An 18,182-nucleotide genomic window follows, 5' to 3' on the forward strand; every position below is an offset into this window, starting at 1 on the left:
AGGAGGACTTTCAATCCCTTAAAGTAGCTCACGTGCTTTACCTATACTTCAATTCTGCTGATTGCTGAGCGGACAGATGCACAGTTGGCTGTGGCCCTGGTCCAGGACAGGGCCAAGCTTGATCCCTGGCCTGTACAATGTTAAAGTGTGTAAGGCTCATGAGCATAATTGTAACAGCACATCATTTTATGGGCTGGTAGGAAAGTTGTCTGCATGAAGCACAACATTTTGGATGGTGAAGTCTCTAGGGTGTGTACAGCCACATCACCCAAGGTTGCATTGGGACATACTTTTTATAGATATGTGCAATTTTTTTTATTCATGGGATGTGAGCATCGCTGGCAAGGCCAGCATTTATTGCCCATCCCTAATTGCCCTTGAGAAGGTGGTGAGCTGCCACCTTGAATACAACTGAGTGGCTCGCTAGGCCATTTCAGAGAGCAGTTTAAGAGTCGACCACATTGCTCTGTCACATATAGGCCAGACCGGGTAAGGCCGGCAGATTTCCCTCCCTAAAGGGAACCGTTAGTGAACCAGATGGGGTCCGGTAGTTTCATGGTCACCATTACTGATGCTAGCTTTTTATTCTAGATTTTATTTAATTAACTGAATTTAAATTCCCCAGCTGCCGTGGTGGGATTTGAACTCATGTCTCTGGATCATTAGTCCAGGCCTCTGGATTACTAGTCCAGTAACATCACCACTATGCTACCGTACCCCGCCCCCCCTCACGATACACATTATTTGACTGCCGACCCTTCTAGGAAAAGCTCACTGTTGTAGTGTGACCGCGTCATTTTCATTGTCAGTTAACTTTAATTTGAATCAGATTTGCGGTGTCGCTTGACGCGCATTGGGCAATGAGGAATGCAGACGCTAGCTCCTCTTGAGCCATTTGACAGGCTTGTGGAGGAGAACTGTATTTGTTGAACTTGCAGTGTAATTTCATCTCTTTTTTTTAAAAAACCCACTTCTGCACAGTTGCTGGTGTGTCTGTTATTCCTCGTTTCCCATGCGTGGTGCTTTAACACTGCTGTTCAGATGGAGTGTGGGAATCAAGCAGCACTGTGGCGTTGTGCCTGATGTGTTAAATGGAGATCTCGGGGAGTCCTCTTGAGCCGCAATTATTGTGGCTGAAATCTGCACAAAATGATTGCTGCAATTGGCTTCTAACCAGCAGTTTTAAAGCACAGAACAGGAATGACTGCGGCGTCACCTGATTTTCTGATCTTAGTCTAAATGCACACAGAGAGTTTCCTGTACGAGAGCCTGTGGGGAAAATGCTGCAGCATTTTAATAATGACACCAGCCAAGTTTTAGGTTACCGAATTGAAGCCTCTGTGCTTCCAGTAATTGTCGCTCTTCTAAACAAAAACAGTGTGCGGTTGGTAAGTATAGCGACGAGGTCTTTAAGGGTCACCATAAAAGAGCAGCTTTTTTTTTAGAGCAAACTTAAGGGCTGGAAACAACAAGCGAGTGTTTTGTGTGTACACTTTTTTTTAACCATTGTATCCATTCATCCACTTGAGCTTTTGCATGTGTACTGTTTTACAGTTAACGCTGTTCACTGCATGCTGCATGAGACCAATAAAATCTGGTAAGCTTGATTGATTACTAACCTCAACCATAGCAGTGGAATCAGTTATATCACAGGCGGTTCGCTGTGCGCGCCGATAGTTATTTGGTGGTGGTTTGTGTAGGTTGTTAGCTGATGTCCGGACCAAAGATCTTCTGACTTTTTCTTTTAATAGAGGGATGGCTGGTTTCAGACATCGCACTACACGTGCTAACCTGTTATGGAGTATCTTTGTTCCGGTATAGCTTTCTAACAAAAAATTATATTGGGGGATATAAGCCCTGCTGTTGGGTAGTGCAACCAAAGGTGGTTGCTAGTGGATTTGGCGATTTATAAATCTCCCCATGTTTTCTACATACATTGCATTCAAAAAGTGTTATGCAACTGCCACCTGAAGAAAGAACTTGCATTTATGCAGCATCTTTCACTACCTCAGGATGTTTCAAAGCGCTTAACAGCCAATGAAGCAGTTTTGAAAGGTACTCACTGTTGGAATGTAGGGAAACGTGGCAGGCATTTTCTGATTTTCTCTAGCTCCGGTGCCCCCGGTTGCAGGGACCGAGCTCCGGTGCCCCCGGTTGCAGGGACCGAGCTCCGGTGCCCCCGGTTGCAGGGACCGAGCTCCGGTGCCCCCGGTTGCAGGGACCGAGCTCCGGTGACCTCGGTTCCTCGCCTTTTCAGCACGGAAGGACCTTTTTAGCTTTGGATCACTTTTGCTAAGGTGATTTTTATTCTTTCCTCGAGTCAATTTTTAAAAATAATTAGGAACAGGAATGGGCCATTTAGCCCCTCTGGCCTGTTCCGCCATTCAATTAGATCATTGCTGAACAAGAAATCTTTTGAAAGATCCAATTGTCTTTGTGGGGGGGTGGGGGGGGGGGGGTTAGAAGGGGATGAGTTCCACATTTCTACTGTCCTTTGTGTGGATAAGTGCTTTGTGATTTCTCTCCTGAAGGGCCCAGCTCTGACGTTAAGATTATCTCCCCATGTTATTGATTTCCCCCATCAGAGGCAATAGTTTCTGTGTTTCTATCCAGTCAAATCCTTTTAACATTTTAAACACAAATCAGATTACCCCCCCTCAATCTCCTGTACTTGAGAGAATACCAGCCACCGGTCCACATAATTTAACCCTCTTAAGGCCCGGTATCATTCGGGTGAATCTGTGCTGCACCCCCCCCTCCAACGCCATTGTATCCTTCCTGAGGTTCGGTGCCCAACACTGAACGCAGTGCTCCAGATGGGGTCTGACCAAGGCTCTGTACAACTGAAGCATACCTTTTCCATCCACCTGAGAGGGCAGGCAGGGCCTCGGTTTGACGTCGCGATCTGAACGAAGTCACTCTGACAATGCAGCGCTCGCTCAGCACAGCACTGCCCTGTCAGCCTAGATTATGCATTCAACATAAGACGTAGGAGCAGGAGTCGGTCATTCAGCCCCTCGAGCCTGCTCCGCCATTCAATAAGATCATGGCTGATCTCATCTTGGCCTCAACTCCACTTCCCTGCCCGCTCCACATAACCCTTGACTCCCTCACCATTCAAAAATCTGTCTATCTCCACCTTAAATATATTCAATGACCCAGCCTCCACAGCTCTCTGGGGAAGAGAATTCCAAAAACTCACGACCCTCAGAGAAGAAATTCCTCCTCATTTCCGATTTTAAAAGGGTGCCCCCTTATTCTGAAATTATGCCCCCTAGTTTTAGATTCCCCCACGAGGGGAAACAACCTCTCTGCATCTACTCTGTCAAGTCTCTGAAGTCGAGCTTGACCCCAAAACCTTCTGACTCTGGTGAGGTGAAGACCCCCCTCTACTGTTTCTGGACGTCAGGGCAGGACAAAGGAAACGTCACATCAAGCAGACTTTTTTTCCCGCCCTCTTTTTCACCCAAGGCTGATTTTTGTTGCTGGACCCGAGACAGCTGAATAGTGTAAGTAAATGTGTGTATAACTGGTGAGCTTTCTTTGTTCAACTGAAAGCTGCGTTCCACTGCTGTGTGTATTGGAATGTTTGCTTTGTGTGTTTTTTTTTAGTTAAATGGAACATTTTCTTATTTAACATTCATTCATTATTTACTATTTAAACAGTACTTGGCTGAACATTCATCTAGTTTAAAGTAACTCATGAAAAATTAATCCTACTTTTTCTTTCATTTTCAGTTCAGGCTTCCTGTAGAATCCTTCCCTCAGCAAGTCGGGAATGAACTCCCTTTTGTTCCCAATTACATTGCGGCGCTTGTTCCCCTTCCATTCCCATCTTCTCCTCCTCTCCCTTCCCCCCCCCCCCCCCCCCCATGTAAACATACGTGTACAAACTTGATACTGTGGCTGTGCTGAATGAAGGAATCCAGCAATAAATAGTATGGAACTGACCAAATGGACTCCCAGTTTACCACTTCAGCATTTGCATGGTACCACACGAGCTGCCAAATGAGCATCGGAGACTGTGTACAACTCAGTAATCCCAACATAAGCCCTTGAGGTTTTCAGGTGCATTACAATGCTCAGGAAGCAATTGCATGAAATTTGTCATCATTTATGTCTCGTCACTTTTTGCTGCCTGTGTTTGCTGCTCCTGTTTCAGGCTGTGGAAACATGTAATTAATGGTACCTAACCAATCTTTGTTTTCGTTTTACTTGACATAATCGGACTTGAGTTTCATTTCAGGCACGTTACAAAATGCATGTTAACATCAGGTGGGGGAGGGGGGGGGGGGGTGGAGTACAATACTGAGCAAAATAAAGGATTTTTTTTTTTTTTTAATCCCAGAAGTAGTATCTTGAGAGTTACGAATTTGTAGGTCAAACTAAAAAGTGCAATAAATGAAAGTTTGTAGGATTTTATTATTAACTGCACAGAGTATTATTTTTTCCTCAATTTTGTTAAAACTTTTTTTTTTGCTAACCCTCAGTTCTTCAAATTCTACAATGTGAAGCTGTTTTGTAACTGCTCCTGGCTGTGTTTGTGACAGCGCGTGGCACTGATGTGTAGTTTTATTTTTGTTCAATTCTACTTATTCTGGGGGGGGGAAAAGGTCCAAACATTTAGACACTGGAGGGATTGGTTTAAAAGGGCATTGTGTGTGTGTGTGTTTGTTTTTATAAAATGACTTTTATTGCACTTCTAATATGAAGGGATGCTAATGTTGTGCAAAATAACAGTTTGCGCTGAAACGGGCTTTAAATGCAAATAAATATGAATTGAATCGTATTGCGTTTCTCCGCCTTGCCATTCATTTTTGTCTATATTTTGTGCACTCTTTCTTTACAGTAACCCATGGCTCTGCACTGAATAATTAGAGGCCCTCAGTGATTATGGAATGTTTTCATTATTTTTTCCTCTTGTAAGCAGTGGTCAATATTAGATGGGGCAGCTTCTGATGAGGCAGACCGGCCGTGGCCTAGGTATTCTAAACACGAAGCCAGACTTGTGCTTGTCTTTTTGTGATCAAAAAAAAGCTTGTATTGTATTGCTCAAAGTAAGAGGTTTTTTTTTTACAAAATTTTAAATGATTGATAACATTGTACACCAAAAAAAAGTGCATGTTTTTTTTCAGGCCCATGTGACATGCATTAAGGGTATTGGTTTTTAAATAAAAAAAATTGCACAATATTTATTTTGTAAATGTGCCAAAGTTGAATGTTTTGAGCGTCCTGTTCAAACCTTGCTACGGCGTTTTAATAGTGAGACATTTGTATTTCCTCAGGTCAGTCATTCTAGTGAAATGGAACCCAAGATGGTTCTATACTGTTACGAGACTCCATGGAAGGAGGCCATGTACAATATTTTATACATTTTGTTCTTGGTCCATTTGTGCAGGCTTTTGCACTGATTTTTGTAATTTTCACTTATTTAGGTTTTTTTTTTGCTGCTTTTTTTCTTGCACGTGGCTCCACAGATTGTTCTGGATGTTTTACAATATCTTAAAGCTATTAAAAGCTGTTGCACCTCAGTCATAACGGTGTCTTCATTTATTTGAAAACGCGACCCTCGAGAAATGATTCCTCACCGAGGAATCCTTTATGGCAATCGGAGACGCTGCATGTTTTCATCTTTCAAAGTCCATCATCCCCCACCACCCATTATTTATTTTTTCTCGGGGGTTATTGGGGAGGGGGGGGGGTGGGAGTGGGCGGGTTCTGCTCGGTATCCTTTTCTGTGCACGTGTCTGAAATATCCTCCTGTGTTGATGATCTGTCTCATTGTGTTTTTTCTCTCTGTAGCTTCTTTTAATGTCTCTGCTCGGGGGCTGTTCTCTGGAGGAGGAGACTGCGACTTGTAGAAGAGTTAGGGACTCTTGTGCTGTGGCAGAGATCTGTTCTTTAACTGTGAAAACTAACTGTACTTTTTTTAAAAAGGGCAACGGTCAGCTTGTGTGGGATTTTTTTTTTTTAAACCCCTTCACAGGCCCATTTTTGTGTCGGCAGAGTGTCTCGTCAAATGGGACCAATGGTTGTAAAAAAAAATTTAAAAAAGTTCTGTTTTTTGAATTCTGCTTGTTTACGGATTAAGACTGCAATTTTGCCCCTTTGTAAATATTTTGAAGCCTCTGTTTCAAATGTACCCCCATTCCCAGTATGCTGCACCCATGTACCATTCACCACTTAAGAATATAGCTGTTCACGTTAATTTGATATACTTGTACTGTCTAGCTGAATATTTTATGTAAATTGATGCTGAAGAGCGGGTATTTTGTTGTGCTCTCTTTAATTTAACAGTACAGTTTTAGTTTTGAAAATTGTATCCTAGACATTTTGCCTTCACTGGGGGAGAGAATTAAAGTTCTAATTGGACTCATCGAAAAGCTTCTAGCTTATGGGGTGATAAATGCGCAAATGGTCTTGTGAAAGTAAAGTGCAGGAAAATATAATTAACTTTAAACAGGCACGGTCTGAAATTTTGTATTAAACAGAAATGTGAAAAAAAAAAATGATGCTGGCTTGGGGTAAAGCCGCTGTAAATAAGTGTGCCATGTGGTGTGATACTGAGCCTTACAGTGCCAAAAGGCCCCATGTTCAATCCCTGGTCTGTGGTGAGTTGGTGGGGCACTACAATTGGACTCTCTGCCCTTAGCTTGGAAGGAAAGATTGCTGCATGCTGTTCAGACACTTCTAATGGAAGGTGTGTGTGTGTGTATATACAGCATCAAACTCAGCTGTTCTCTTCACGGAGGTTGGCTATTTGAATGAGGTGCATTGGAAGGGAGTCCAGCCATGAGTCCCCACCTTGAGGAGAGGGGACCAGTGAGAACATGGGACAAATTAACATGAGAGAATGTCTTCAGCTAATGTTGGCTTCTACGCAGTCTTAGTGGGGCACTGTTGAGAATTCTGCAGATGGAATATGTGCACCCAAGTCACTGGTTGGTTTATGTTTTAGTAAAGGATAGTACTAATGTATGTCTTGTTTTGTACCATACCGTAGCTAATTTTACCAATTATCAAAAATTAAGACAATATTGGCTTTATTCTGTCGAAGACCACTGCATGCGAAAGGGATTGAATAGATACTTGGAAAGGAAACATTTTCAGGGCTATGTGGAAAGAGCAGGGGAATGGCACTAATTTGGATAGCTCTTGCAAAGAGGCACAGGCCCGATGGGCTGAATGGCCTCCTTCTGTGCTGCTTGATCTTAGGTGAAGAATACATTGTGCTGTACTGAGCTGCAGTCGCCACATCGGGTAAATTCAATCTGAGGCAAAAGAAAAGCCGATAACAAAAAAAATACAAATCCAGTTTTTAAGAGCTCCAAAACAATCCCGTTACATCTGCATTCAGTTGGTGAATGGTTGGTCACTAAATGCTGAGTCTAGGGCATCCAGCTGCAACTGAACGTGGTGTTTTTGGTGATTAATTCCTGTGGCAGTGGGGCTTCTTAAAACGGGCAGAAATCAAATTAATTTGCTGAGGGCTGGGAAAGAGAAAGAGGGGCATGTGTGGGAGGGGGTGAGAATAGAGGATGTGTTGGTCGTCTTTAAATTCTCCTTGTTTGCAGGAGTACACTGATTTCACTGTGTCTCTGTCTGCGTGTGTGTCTGTCTGCCTGTATGTGTGCGTGTCTCTCTGTCTGCCTCTGTGTGTGTTTGGGTACGTGTCTCTCTGCCTGCCTTTGTGTTTGTGTGTGTGTGTATCACTTTGCCTGTGTGTCTGTCTCTTTGCCTGTGTGTCTCTCTGTTTGTGTGTGTGTGTGTTTCTCTCTGCCTGTATGTGCGTGTCTCTCTCTCTGCCTGTTTGTGTGTATCTGTGTGTGTGTGTCTCTCTCTATCTGCCTGTGTGTCTCTCTATCTGCCTGTGTGTCTCTCTCTCTGCCTGTGTGTATCTGCCTGTGTGTATCACTTTGCCTGTGTGTCTGTCTCTCTGCCTGTGTGTCTCTCTGTTTGTGTGTGTGTGTCTCTCTCTGCCTGTGTGTCTCTCTCTGCCTGTGTGTGTGTATCACTTTGCCTGTGTGTGTCTCTCTCTGCCTGTGTGTCTCTCTGCCTGTGTGTGTTTGTCTCTCTGCCTGTTTGTGTGTATCTGTTTGTGTGTGTCTCTCTCTGCCTGTGTGTGTGTGTCTCTATCTGCCTGTTTGTGTGTATCTCTATCTGCCTGTTTGTGTGTATCTGCCTGTGTGTGTGTGTGTCTCTATCTGCCTGTGTGTCTCTATCTGCCTGTGTGTCTGTCTCTCTGCCTGTTTGTGTGTATCTGCCTGTGTGTCTCTCTCTCTGCCTGTGTCTCTCTCTCTGCCTGTGTGTCTCTCTCTGCCTGTGTGTGTCTCTCTCTGCCTGTGTGTGTCTCTCTGCCTGTGTGTGTGTATCTGTTTGTGTGTGTCTCTGCCTGTGTGTGTGTGTCTCTATCTGCCTGTTTGTGTGTATCTCTATCTGCCTGTGTGTGTCTCTATCTGCCTGTGTGTCTGTCTCTCTCTGCCTGTTTGTGTGTATCTGCCTGTTTGTGTGTCTCTCTCTGCCTGTGTGTGTCTCTCTCTGCCTGTGTGTGTGTCTCTCTCTCTGCCTGTTTGTGTGTATCTGCCTGTGTGTCTTATCTATGGCAATGTCACCTCCAGCAAACACTGAACAGTTTAAGAAGTTCAAGGTCCTTGGATTTTTTTACATGGGTTATATTTCAGCTGTGACTTCTAAAGTTCCCATTAAATAATTTTAAGAAATGAATATGGAAACTGAACTGATTTCACTGGAGCATTTTTAGATTATTTAATTTTGGCACAACAAAGTATGCTAAATATATTGTGGCACATTTTGTTTTGATAAACTTGCTAGGATGTTGTTGCTATGTGCACTGATTGTGGCTGTACTGTGATTAAAGATAGCGAGTGAAGGTGGGAATGCTGCAGAAGTTGAACCTTGCCTTGTTAACATTCCTGAAATGATTTGTCTTTTTAATCCTTTGTCTTTCTTGCTTGTTCCTGTGGAAATAATGCTCTTGTCTGAACTCCATTTGCTTTGAGCTGCTTTTTGCTATTTATTTCTCTGCTTCTTGTCTCACTTCATTGAGGAACCACGGGGGCAAAGTACGCTCTGTGGCAAGAATTCTGTTCATGGGTCTTTTCTCGTTGACCCATTATAAGATGAGTTTTTTTTCGACTTTGCTACCATTGCTGTAACTTTTCAATAAAAATTTGGGGAAAAACAATTATTCCTTCATTATTTTTTTTTTCATTTGGATTTCTTGCTGGTCATAGAATTCTCAATGCAAATAAATATCCTTGAAATAAGCTCGAGTGCACAAGTCTGACTTGCAACTTGTATGGGGGCCAGTATGTGGTCGCTCTGTCACCCTTCTCACAACTTGGAGCTGGGACCAGCTGCACTGAGCTTGCATCAGCGGAGCCCAATGAATAACGTTTTTGTTCAAATTCTGCCTTCAAGAGGGATTTGGGAAGCTTACAATTTAGGGGGGGGGGGGGGGGGGGAGAGAAAGAAGAGATATTGAGACAACGTTGACTTTTATTTTGTGCTGACTTGACAAAGAAGGTTGTCACATTCCCAGGAATACATTGCTGCTGTACTGAGGGGGGGGGCGGGGGAAGGAAGATTTGCATAGCCTTTCACAACCTGGGACATCCCAAAGCACTTTACAGCCAATGGGCTGTTTTTGAAGTGAAGTCGCTGTTGTAAGGTAGGAAAGCAATGACGGTTGGTAAGATCAGTTTGAGGAAATACAACCCCCCAAAAAATCAAATCAAATCTGGAATTTAATCATGCCAGAGCCATCAGATTATTCTCATACGATAGACTTTTAAACTGGGACTACCTGATGTGAAAGATGTACATTTAAGGTAGTAACTGCATCTACAAGATGACTTTTCATGAGTGCTTGGATTCTGCATGTCTCGAGGCAGAGCTGGCTGTCAGGCCCCCAGGGTTGAGAGGCTGATCAAGGGGACCTTTGGCAAAAAGGTGAGGGGCCTATGCAAACCCAGACCTCGTTGGCCCCCCCCCCCCCCGCGGTCTGGCCCTATTCTCTCTCCTCTCCACCTGCTCCCCCAGCAAGTCACCAACCCCAGACTAGCACACATTCCTGATGGAGACCAGGGACTTTCTTTGGGCATGTAAGTGACCCCCAGGGGCCTGAAGTACAGTCGGACTCAGTAGGCCGTCTCCAGTACAGGCAGATGTGGCCCACTCGAGGATGATTTGGGAGGGGTGGGGGCAGAAAGCAGAGGCTTGGGTCCAAATGTAGGATGGGTCTTTGTACTTCTACAAATGAAGACCTGTGTCAGAAACATTTCCACTTCCAAAATGTACATTTTGAATATTTTGCATCTGTGTTCACTATGGAGAAGGACGATGTAGGCATAGAAATCAGGCAGGGGGATTGTGATATACTTGAACAAATTAGTATTGAGGGGGAGGAGGTACTAGCAGTTTTAGCGGGCTTAAAAGTGGATAAATCCCCAGGCCCAGACGAGATGTAGCCCAGGCTGCTGTGTGAGGCAAGGGAGGAGATTGCAGGGGCTCTGACACACATTTTCAGATCCTCTCTGGCCACAGGGGAGGTGCCAGAGGACTGGAGAACAGCTAACGTAGTACCATTGTTCAAGAAGGGTATTAGGAATAAACCAGGGAATTACAGGCCAGTGAGCCTAACATCAGTGGTAGGGAAATTATTGAAAAAAATTCTGAGTGACAGAATTAGTCTCCACTTGAAGAGGCAAGGATTAATCAAGGATAGTCAGCATAGCTTTGTCAGGGGGAGATCATGTCTAACCAATTTGATTGAATTTTTCAAGAGTGTGACTAGGTGTGTGGATGAGGGTAGTGCAGTTGATGTAGTCTATATGGACTTCAGTAAGGCTTTTGACAAAGTCCCGCATGGGAGACTGGTCAAGAAGGTAAGAGCCCATGGGATCCAGGGCAATTTGGCACATTGGATCCAAAATTGCCTTAGTGGCAGGAGGCAGAGGGTGATGGTCGAAGGTTGTTTTTGTGACTGGAAGTCTGTGTCCAGTGGTGTACTGCAGGGATTGGTGCTGGGACCTTTGCTGTTTGTAGTGTACATTAATGATTTAGATATGAATGTAGGAGGTATGACCAGTAAGTTCGCAGATGACACGAAAATTGGTGGAGTGGTAAATAGCGAGGAGGGAAGCCTCAGGCTACAGGATGATATAGATGGGTTGGTTAGATGAGCAGAACAGTGGCAAATGGAATCTAACCCTGAAAAGTGTGAGGTGATGTATTTTGGGAGGACTAACAAGGCAAGGGAGTACACAATGAATGGTAGGACCCGAGGAAGGACAGAGGATCAGAGGGACCTTGGTGTGCATGTACATAGATCCCTGAAGGCAGCAGGACAGGTAGATAAGGTGGTTAAAAAGACATATGGGATACTTGCCTTCATTAGCCGAGGCATAGCATATAAGAGCAAGGAGGTTATGATGGAGCTGTACAAAACGCTAGTTAGGCCACAGCTGAAATACTGTGTGCAGTTCTGGTCGCCACACTATAGGAAGGATGTGATTGCATTGGCGAGGGTGCAGAGGAGATTCACCAGGATGTTACCTGGGCTGGAGCGCTTCGGCTATAAAGAGAGACTGGACAGGCTGGGGTTGTTTTCCTTAGAGCAGAGAAGGCTGAGGGGGGACCTGATTGAGGTGTACAAAATTGAGGGGCATAGATAGGGTAGATAGAAAGGAACGTTTCCCCTTAGTAGAGGGGTCAATAAACAGGGGGCATAGTTTCAAGGTAAGGGGTAGGAGGTTTAGAGGGGATTTGAGGAAAAGCTTTTTCACCCAGAGGGTGGTTGGAATCTGGAACTCACTGCCTGAAAGGGTGGTAGAGGCAGGAACCCTCACAACATTCAAGAAGCATTTAGATGTGCACTTGAAACGCCATAGCATACAAGGCTACGGACCAAGTGCTGGAAAATGGGATTAGAATAGACAGGGCTTGATGGCCAGTGCGGACACGATGGGCTGAAGGGTCTCTTTCTGTGCTGTGTGACTCTGACTATGACATCATCACTGCCAGCAAATCGATCAACAGTGAGCTTTTTATCTACATATCCAAGCTCAACTACAGTTTGGCAGTTTTTGTACACCTGCTACCTTATCAGCCCAGGCTGTTAGATTTTTTTTTCGCAACAGCTTGACAGAAATGGTGCTTACAACAGATTGTAACCTGACCAATGGCATGCGGAGTAAAACTGGAGCTTGATAACACGTGCAGGCGGTCGGAAGGAATCCATGGAAAAGTGTGAGTTCAGCGTTATTTTCAGGAAAAACAGCTCGGGCAAATAAAGGAAACCTTTCACCCTTCTTTCAATGAGTCTGAAAGTGTTAAATAAAACAGAGTGCATGAATAAAAGAAATAACTTGCATTAATATAATAGCTTATATCCTTCAGGATATCCCAAAGGCCTTCATTCTCCAATTAACTACTATTGTGGTGTTAGTCGCTGAGATGGTGGCAAACAACACAAGCACGCTTAGTTCATAGGTCTCAGCCAGTGTGATGGTGAGAGAGCACCTAGGTTAGATACGGGGGAGGAAAAGTCAGTCAGAGTTATAATGGCACAAGAGGAGGCCATTCGGCCCATCGAGTCCATGCCAGCTCTCCAGAGTAATCCAGTCAGTCCTATTCCCCTGCTCTATTCCCATAATCCTGCACGTTTATTTCCCTCAAGTGCCTATCCCGTCTCCCCTTGAAAACATTGAGTGTCTCCGCCTCCCACCACTTCCGTCGGCAGCGAATTCCAGTCCTGCCCTAATCTGGTGGCCCATACTGAAAATACTCATGATGCCCCCCGTGGTCGAAGAATCACATGGGAATAACGGGGTACTGGACAGCAGCTGGTGCCAGTGGAATCATATCAGCAATGGATGCAAATCAAGTGAAAAACTAATGCCTCAGCCTTCCAAAACCAGGACACGACTTCATCATTTATTACTGAAAAAGAAGTCCATGCAATTTTGGTTTAATTGCAACCTTTTGGGATAAAAATCAGTCCAAATCTTTGAGCCATTTAGATAAATGTTCAAGTGGAAGATGGTGCCTGCTTTCTGGCACCATCGAGATCAACCGAGATAAATGAGCAAGCAAATGGAATGTGTCTGCTCTGCAGGCAGTCCTAGTAAGCACCTAACAGGAGCAGATCTACACCTACCTGTCGGGATAGAATCATAGAAATTTACAGCACAGAAGGAGGCCATTCGACCCATCGTGTCTGTGCCGGTCGGAAAAGAGCTATCCAGCCTAATCCCACTTTCCAGCTCTTGGTCCGTAGCCTTGTAGGTTGCAGCATCTCAAATGCATATCCGAGTACTTTTTAAATGTGATGAGGGTTTCTGCCTCTACCACCCCTTTCAGGCAGTGAGTTCCAGACACCCACCTCACACTGGGTGAAAAAAGTTCTCAACTGCCCTCTAATCCTTCGACCAATTACTTTAAATCTATTCCCTGGTTATTGACCCCTCTGCTAAGGGAAATAGGTGCTTCCTATCCACTTTATCTAGGCCCCTCATAATTTTATACACCTCAATCAAATCTCCCCACAGCCTCCTCTGTTCCAAAGAAAACAACCCCAGCCTATCCAATCTTTCCTCATGGCTAAAATTCTCCAGTCCTGGCAACATCCTTATAAATCTTCTCTGTACCCTCTAGTGCAAACCTCTGATTGCCTGACATGGACTGTACAATCGCTCCCCTCTCTAGTGCAAACCTCTGCCTGACATGGACTGTACAATCGCTCCCCTCTCTAGTGCAAACCTCTGATTGCCTGACATGGACTGTACAATCGCTCCCCTGTCTAGTGCAAACCTCTGATTGCCTGACATGGACTGTACAATCGCTCCCCTCTCTAGTGCAAACCTCTGCCTGACATGGACTGTACAATCGCTCCCCTCTCTAGTGCAAACCTCTGATTGCCTGACATGGACTGTACAATCGCTCCCCTCTCTAGTGCAAACCTCTGATTGCCTGACATGGACTGTACAATCGCTCCCCTCTCTAGTGCAAACCTCTGATTGCCTGACATGGACTGTACAATCGCTCCCCTCTCTAGTGCAAACCTCTGATTGCCTGACATGGACTGTACAATCGCTCCCCTCTCTAGTGCAAACCTCTGCCTGACATGGACTGTACAATCGCTCCCCTCTCTAGTGCAAACCTCTGATTGCCTGACATGGACTGTACAATCGCTCTCCTGTCTAGTGCAAACCTCTGATTGCCTGACATGGACTGTACAATCGCTCCCCTCTCTAGTGCAAACCTCTGATTGCCTGACATGGACTGTACAATCGCTCCCCTCTCTAGTGCAAACCTCTGATTGCCTGACATGGACTGTACAATCGCTCCCCTCTCTAGTGCAAACCTCTGATTGCCTGACATGGACTGTACAATCGCTCCCCTCTCTAGTGCAAACCTCTGCCTGACATGGACTGTACAATCGCTCCCCTCTCTAGTGCAAACCTCTGATTGCCTGACATGGACTGTACAATCGCTCCCCTCTCTAGTGCAAACCTCTGCCTGACATGGACTGTACAATTGCTCCCCTCTCTAGTGCAAACCTCTGCCTGACATGGACTGTACAATCGCTCCCCTCTCTAGTGCAAACCTCTGATTGCCTGACATGGACTGTACAATCGCTCCCCTCTCTAGTGCAAACCTCTGATTGCCTGACATGGACTGTACAATTGCTCCCCCTAGGCCCATATGCCACTTATTTAGGTCGAGAGAGCTCCGGTGCAGGTTGGCAGAGCTGTGAGTTAGTGACCTCTAATTGTGCGTAGAGGTACTGCTGGGGGTTAATTAGCTAAAAACATGCAGCTTACCAGAGTTAATCACTAGCAAACCTCCTGCAGGGTTACTGGGATAGAGCAGGGGAATGGGACTGACTGGATTGCTCTAGAGAGCCGGCACAGGCGCGATGGGCCAAATGGCCACCTCCTGTGTCTAGTTAGCACCATCCTACCATTACAGGATTACCCGGAACCCAGTCAGAAAAATCCTAGTCCTGAGTGATAGGTCTACGCCTTCAGGTTCAATTAGTGAGCTAGTCTTGCTGCTCAATTACCAACGGGCGGACCTGCCTGGCCCAGTTATTCAATTACCAAGTTTTCAGTGGAGGGTTAACTTGGTTCCAAACTTCCATCTTGGAGCTACCTTGACCCCCCCCAAAGGCTACTTTTACTTCCCCCTCCCTGGGTGATGTACACTAGTTGGCCATTATACAACTGACAGGTGTGGGTTTGCGCCCTCGCTCGATGGAACAGCTGGCCCTCAAAACTCACTACATGCAGCACATAACTCACCTTCACACGCACGATTACATTGCTACCATCCTCCTGACCACACCGTGCCCTGTCGAGTGGCGATTCCACTCGCTGGAGATGTGGATCTTCAGCAGTTGCTACCCTCTCTGCAAGCCAGTCATGGATATACAGATTAGGCGAGGAGATTAAAGGTTAATAGAGCCAGGGCGGTTAGATGGAGTTGAGATGCAGATCAGCCGTGATATAATTGAATGGTGCGGAACAGGCTCGAGGGGCTGAATGGCCTACTCCTGTTCTTGGATGCAGAGATGTATAGTGTTCTCTACCACCAAAATTGCAAATGTTGTTAAAATAATGCAGTTCAAACACATTTACCCTGTGTCAACATGTGGTGCAAATCAAGGTAATTACAGGCTGAACTAGAAAGCTACAATTTTATTTATGCCTAAACAGCATTAGACAGTGGAGTGCAAAGGGTTAAATGACAACAAAAAAACAATGTCATTGTAAAGTTAAGCTGCGTTAAATATTGAAATGCTAGAAGAATGTTTTCAGGGTGACTGGTGAGGCCTGAGGACTGAACACTGGAGAACTGCTCCTGTGCCATGCTTCTGCCTCGAGAGGGTTGGGTTAAACAGCCTACGAGAGACGTAACACAATGCCACAACTGATCGATGGACAAGGCGACGCTGAATAAACTGAACTGGACTTGAGTCAAAAGTTAAAGTTACTTCTTTCTCTCATTTTAATCATTGCTAAGAAAGTAAAACCATAGAGATATGCTGTTGAAATCATAGAAGGACACAGCACCGAAGGAGGCCATTCGGCCCATCGTACCTGGGCCGGTTCTTTGTATGAGTCCCACTCCCCGGCTCCTGTAGTGATTGGAAATAAATGGCTGAGACAGTCAAACTATAGCGGCTGTTTTAAAACTGTCCTGTCACTAAAGGTCAAGCTTCTGAACCAAGCAAATGTTCTTATTAAAGGAATATTGTTCAGATTTACTTTACTGATCACAAAAAAGCAACAAAAGAAACTGCAGATGCTGTAAATCTGAAACAGAAGCAGAAAATGTTGGCAACACTCAGCAGGTCAGCCAGTGTCTCTGGAGACAACTGACAAGTTACTGTTTCAGATGTGGGCCTTTCATCAGAATTGATTTTGCTTTAATCACACCGAGTCTCTAATCATGTCCCAGTTTTCACCTTCTCACTTAAGAACCAGCTAAACAAGGGAAGAATAAAGGACCCAGGATTTGCTAAACGTGTGGTGACTATTAAAAGGTCTTGCCTCGAGATTACATTGAATTACACTTTTTGGACAGCATGTTACATGCTAGTTAGACAGAGAGGTATGTTGCATGTAATTAGACTTGCATATTCAGACTTCCTCTCACCAAGTAAGCATTTAACCACAGACAGGACAAATGAAAAGGGAAAGCGGCAAATGGCGGAAATGTGAAACAAAAACAGAACACGCTGGAAATACACAGCATCAGCACCTGTACAAGGAAAAGATAGGTTAACATTCTGGCTGTGTGTATCCTGTCATCAGAAATGAAAACTGGGCGATGAGCGAGTCTCTGACCCAGGGAGAAAACTAAAGGAACGAGGTAGAGAACAATACAAATCAGCAATGTTGGCTGCTGTCACAGAGAGGAGATAATGGGTTGAATATCACAGCACAGAAGTGGCGGAAAGCTTAAACTATATTTCCTCAAAATACAATACAGCGTTAATCCATCTGAGAAGTGTGGGGAATAAAACAAATAGAGTACATTAGAGACTGAAACTTGCTTGATTTGGATTTGTGGAAATAACAATTCATTAAACTCACTAGAAGCAAATAGTACAAATAATAGTACAATAGTAAAAATAAATACACTGGGTTAATTGAACGTTCAGGGTGCTGTATAGGGTATAATAAAAGTGCTTCCGGTCGCCTGTCACTTTAATTCTCCGCTCCACTCCCACTCTGACCTCGCCGTCCTCAGCCTCCTACACTGCTGCAACGAAGCTCAACGTAAGCTCGAGGAACAGCACCTCATCTTTTGATTAGGCACTTTACCGCCTCCTGGACTCAACATTGAGTTCAACAACTTCAGACCATAAACTCGGCCCCTATTTTTTCAGATGGCAGCTGTTGATGATTCTGCCATTCCCATTTACACTTCTTCTAGACCCATCTTTTGTTTCTTTACTTGTCCCATCACCACCTCCTTTTGCCTTTGCACCATCATTCCTTTTGCCATTTCATCTCTCCTGCCTTCCACCCGATCACATTCCTTCCCTTTAGTTCTTTCCTCCCCCTTTCACTGCCTCTGTACTTGCTTAAAACCTGTTACATCTCTAACTTTTTCCAGTTCTGTTAACTCTAGTTTCTCTCTCCACAGATGCTGCCCGACCTGCTGAGTATTTTCAGCATTTTCTGTTTTTATTTTACAATACATGTGCCCCTGATTTTGATCGTTTGCCCTTAATGTTAGAGCCGGTGTCTCTGATTTGTATTTGCAGGTTGAGGGTTATGCTTCTAAATTTTACAAATCTGTGCTCGTGGCATGAAGTCGATGGAACGTCCTGTGGGGGCTGACTGACCTGCGCCACGATTTTGCGATATAAGCCAAGAGCACAAATTTGTCCAATTAACCTCTAAAGCTTTCTTCCCAGAAATTCGGGTCGGTGGCTTCCCGCGGGTGCAAGCCCCCGACCTGCACTTATCTAGCGTGCCGGCCATTGAGCTGTGGGCCCGCGTGGGATTCCGATCCTGGGCCTCCTCCAACTGCCGGCGCGCAGTGCTTGCGTATCCCAGGGGCGCAGTTAGTTCGATGTGTCCCCTGGGATCACGTGGGCCATGGAGAGCCAATCGGAGCAGGGAATGCTTCCTTCATAAGTTTGA

The 18,182-nt window shown here is 45.0% G+C and overlaps 1 protein-coding gene across 7 annotated transcripts in view; it reads left to right on the forward strand.

Annotated features, from left to right (window-relative positions):
* Positions 1–9,205, forward strand: part of LOC147125317 (septin-6) — a 110,768-nt gene extending 101,563 nt beyond the window's left edge. For 3 of the 7 annotated variants that reach the window (XM_086001162.1, XM_086001122.1, XM_086001173.1), the window contains one exon: positions 4,850–5,531. In XM_086001162.1, coding sequence (XP_085857288.1) covers positions 4,850–4,874 — 25 coding nt within the window. In that variant the 3' untranslated portion in view covers positions 4,875–5,531. Of the gene's footprint in view, positions 1–1,554; positions 1,598–3,738; positions 5,532–5,802 lie in introns of those variants that run through there. The other 4 variants (XR_015079989.1, XM_086001151.1, XM_086001142.1 and 1 more) reach the window with 4 other exon arrangements.
* The last annotated feature ends 8,977 nt before the right edge of the window (positions 9,206–18,182 follow it).

Source organism: Somniosus microcephalus, chromosome 1 (assembly GCF_052327205.1).
Source record: "Somniosus microcephalus isolate GS21.2 chromosome 1, FLI_Smic_1.0, whole genome shotgun sequence".
Taxonomy (NCBI): domain Eukaryota; kingdom Metazoa; phylum Chordata; class Chondrichthyes; order Squaliformes; family Somniosidae; genus Somniosus; species Somniosus microcephalus.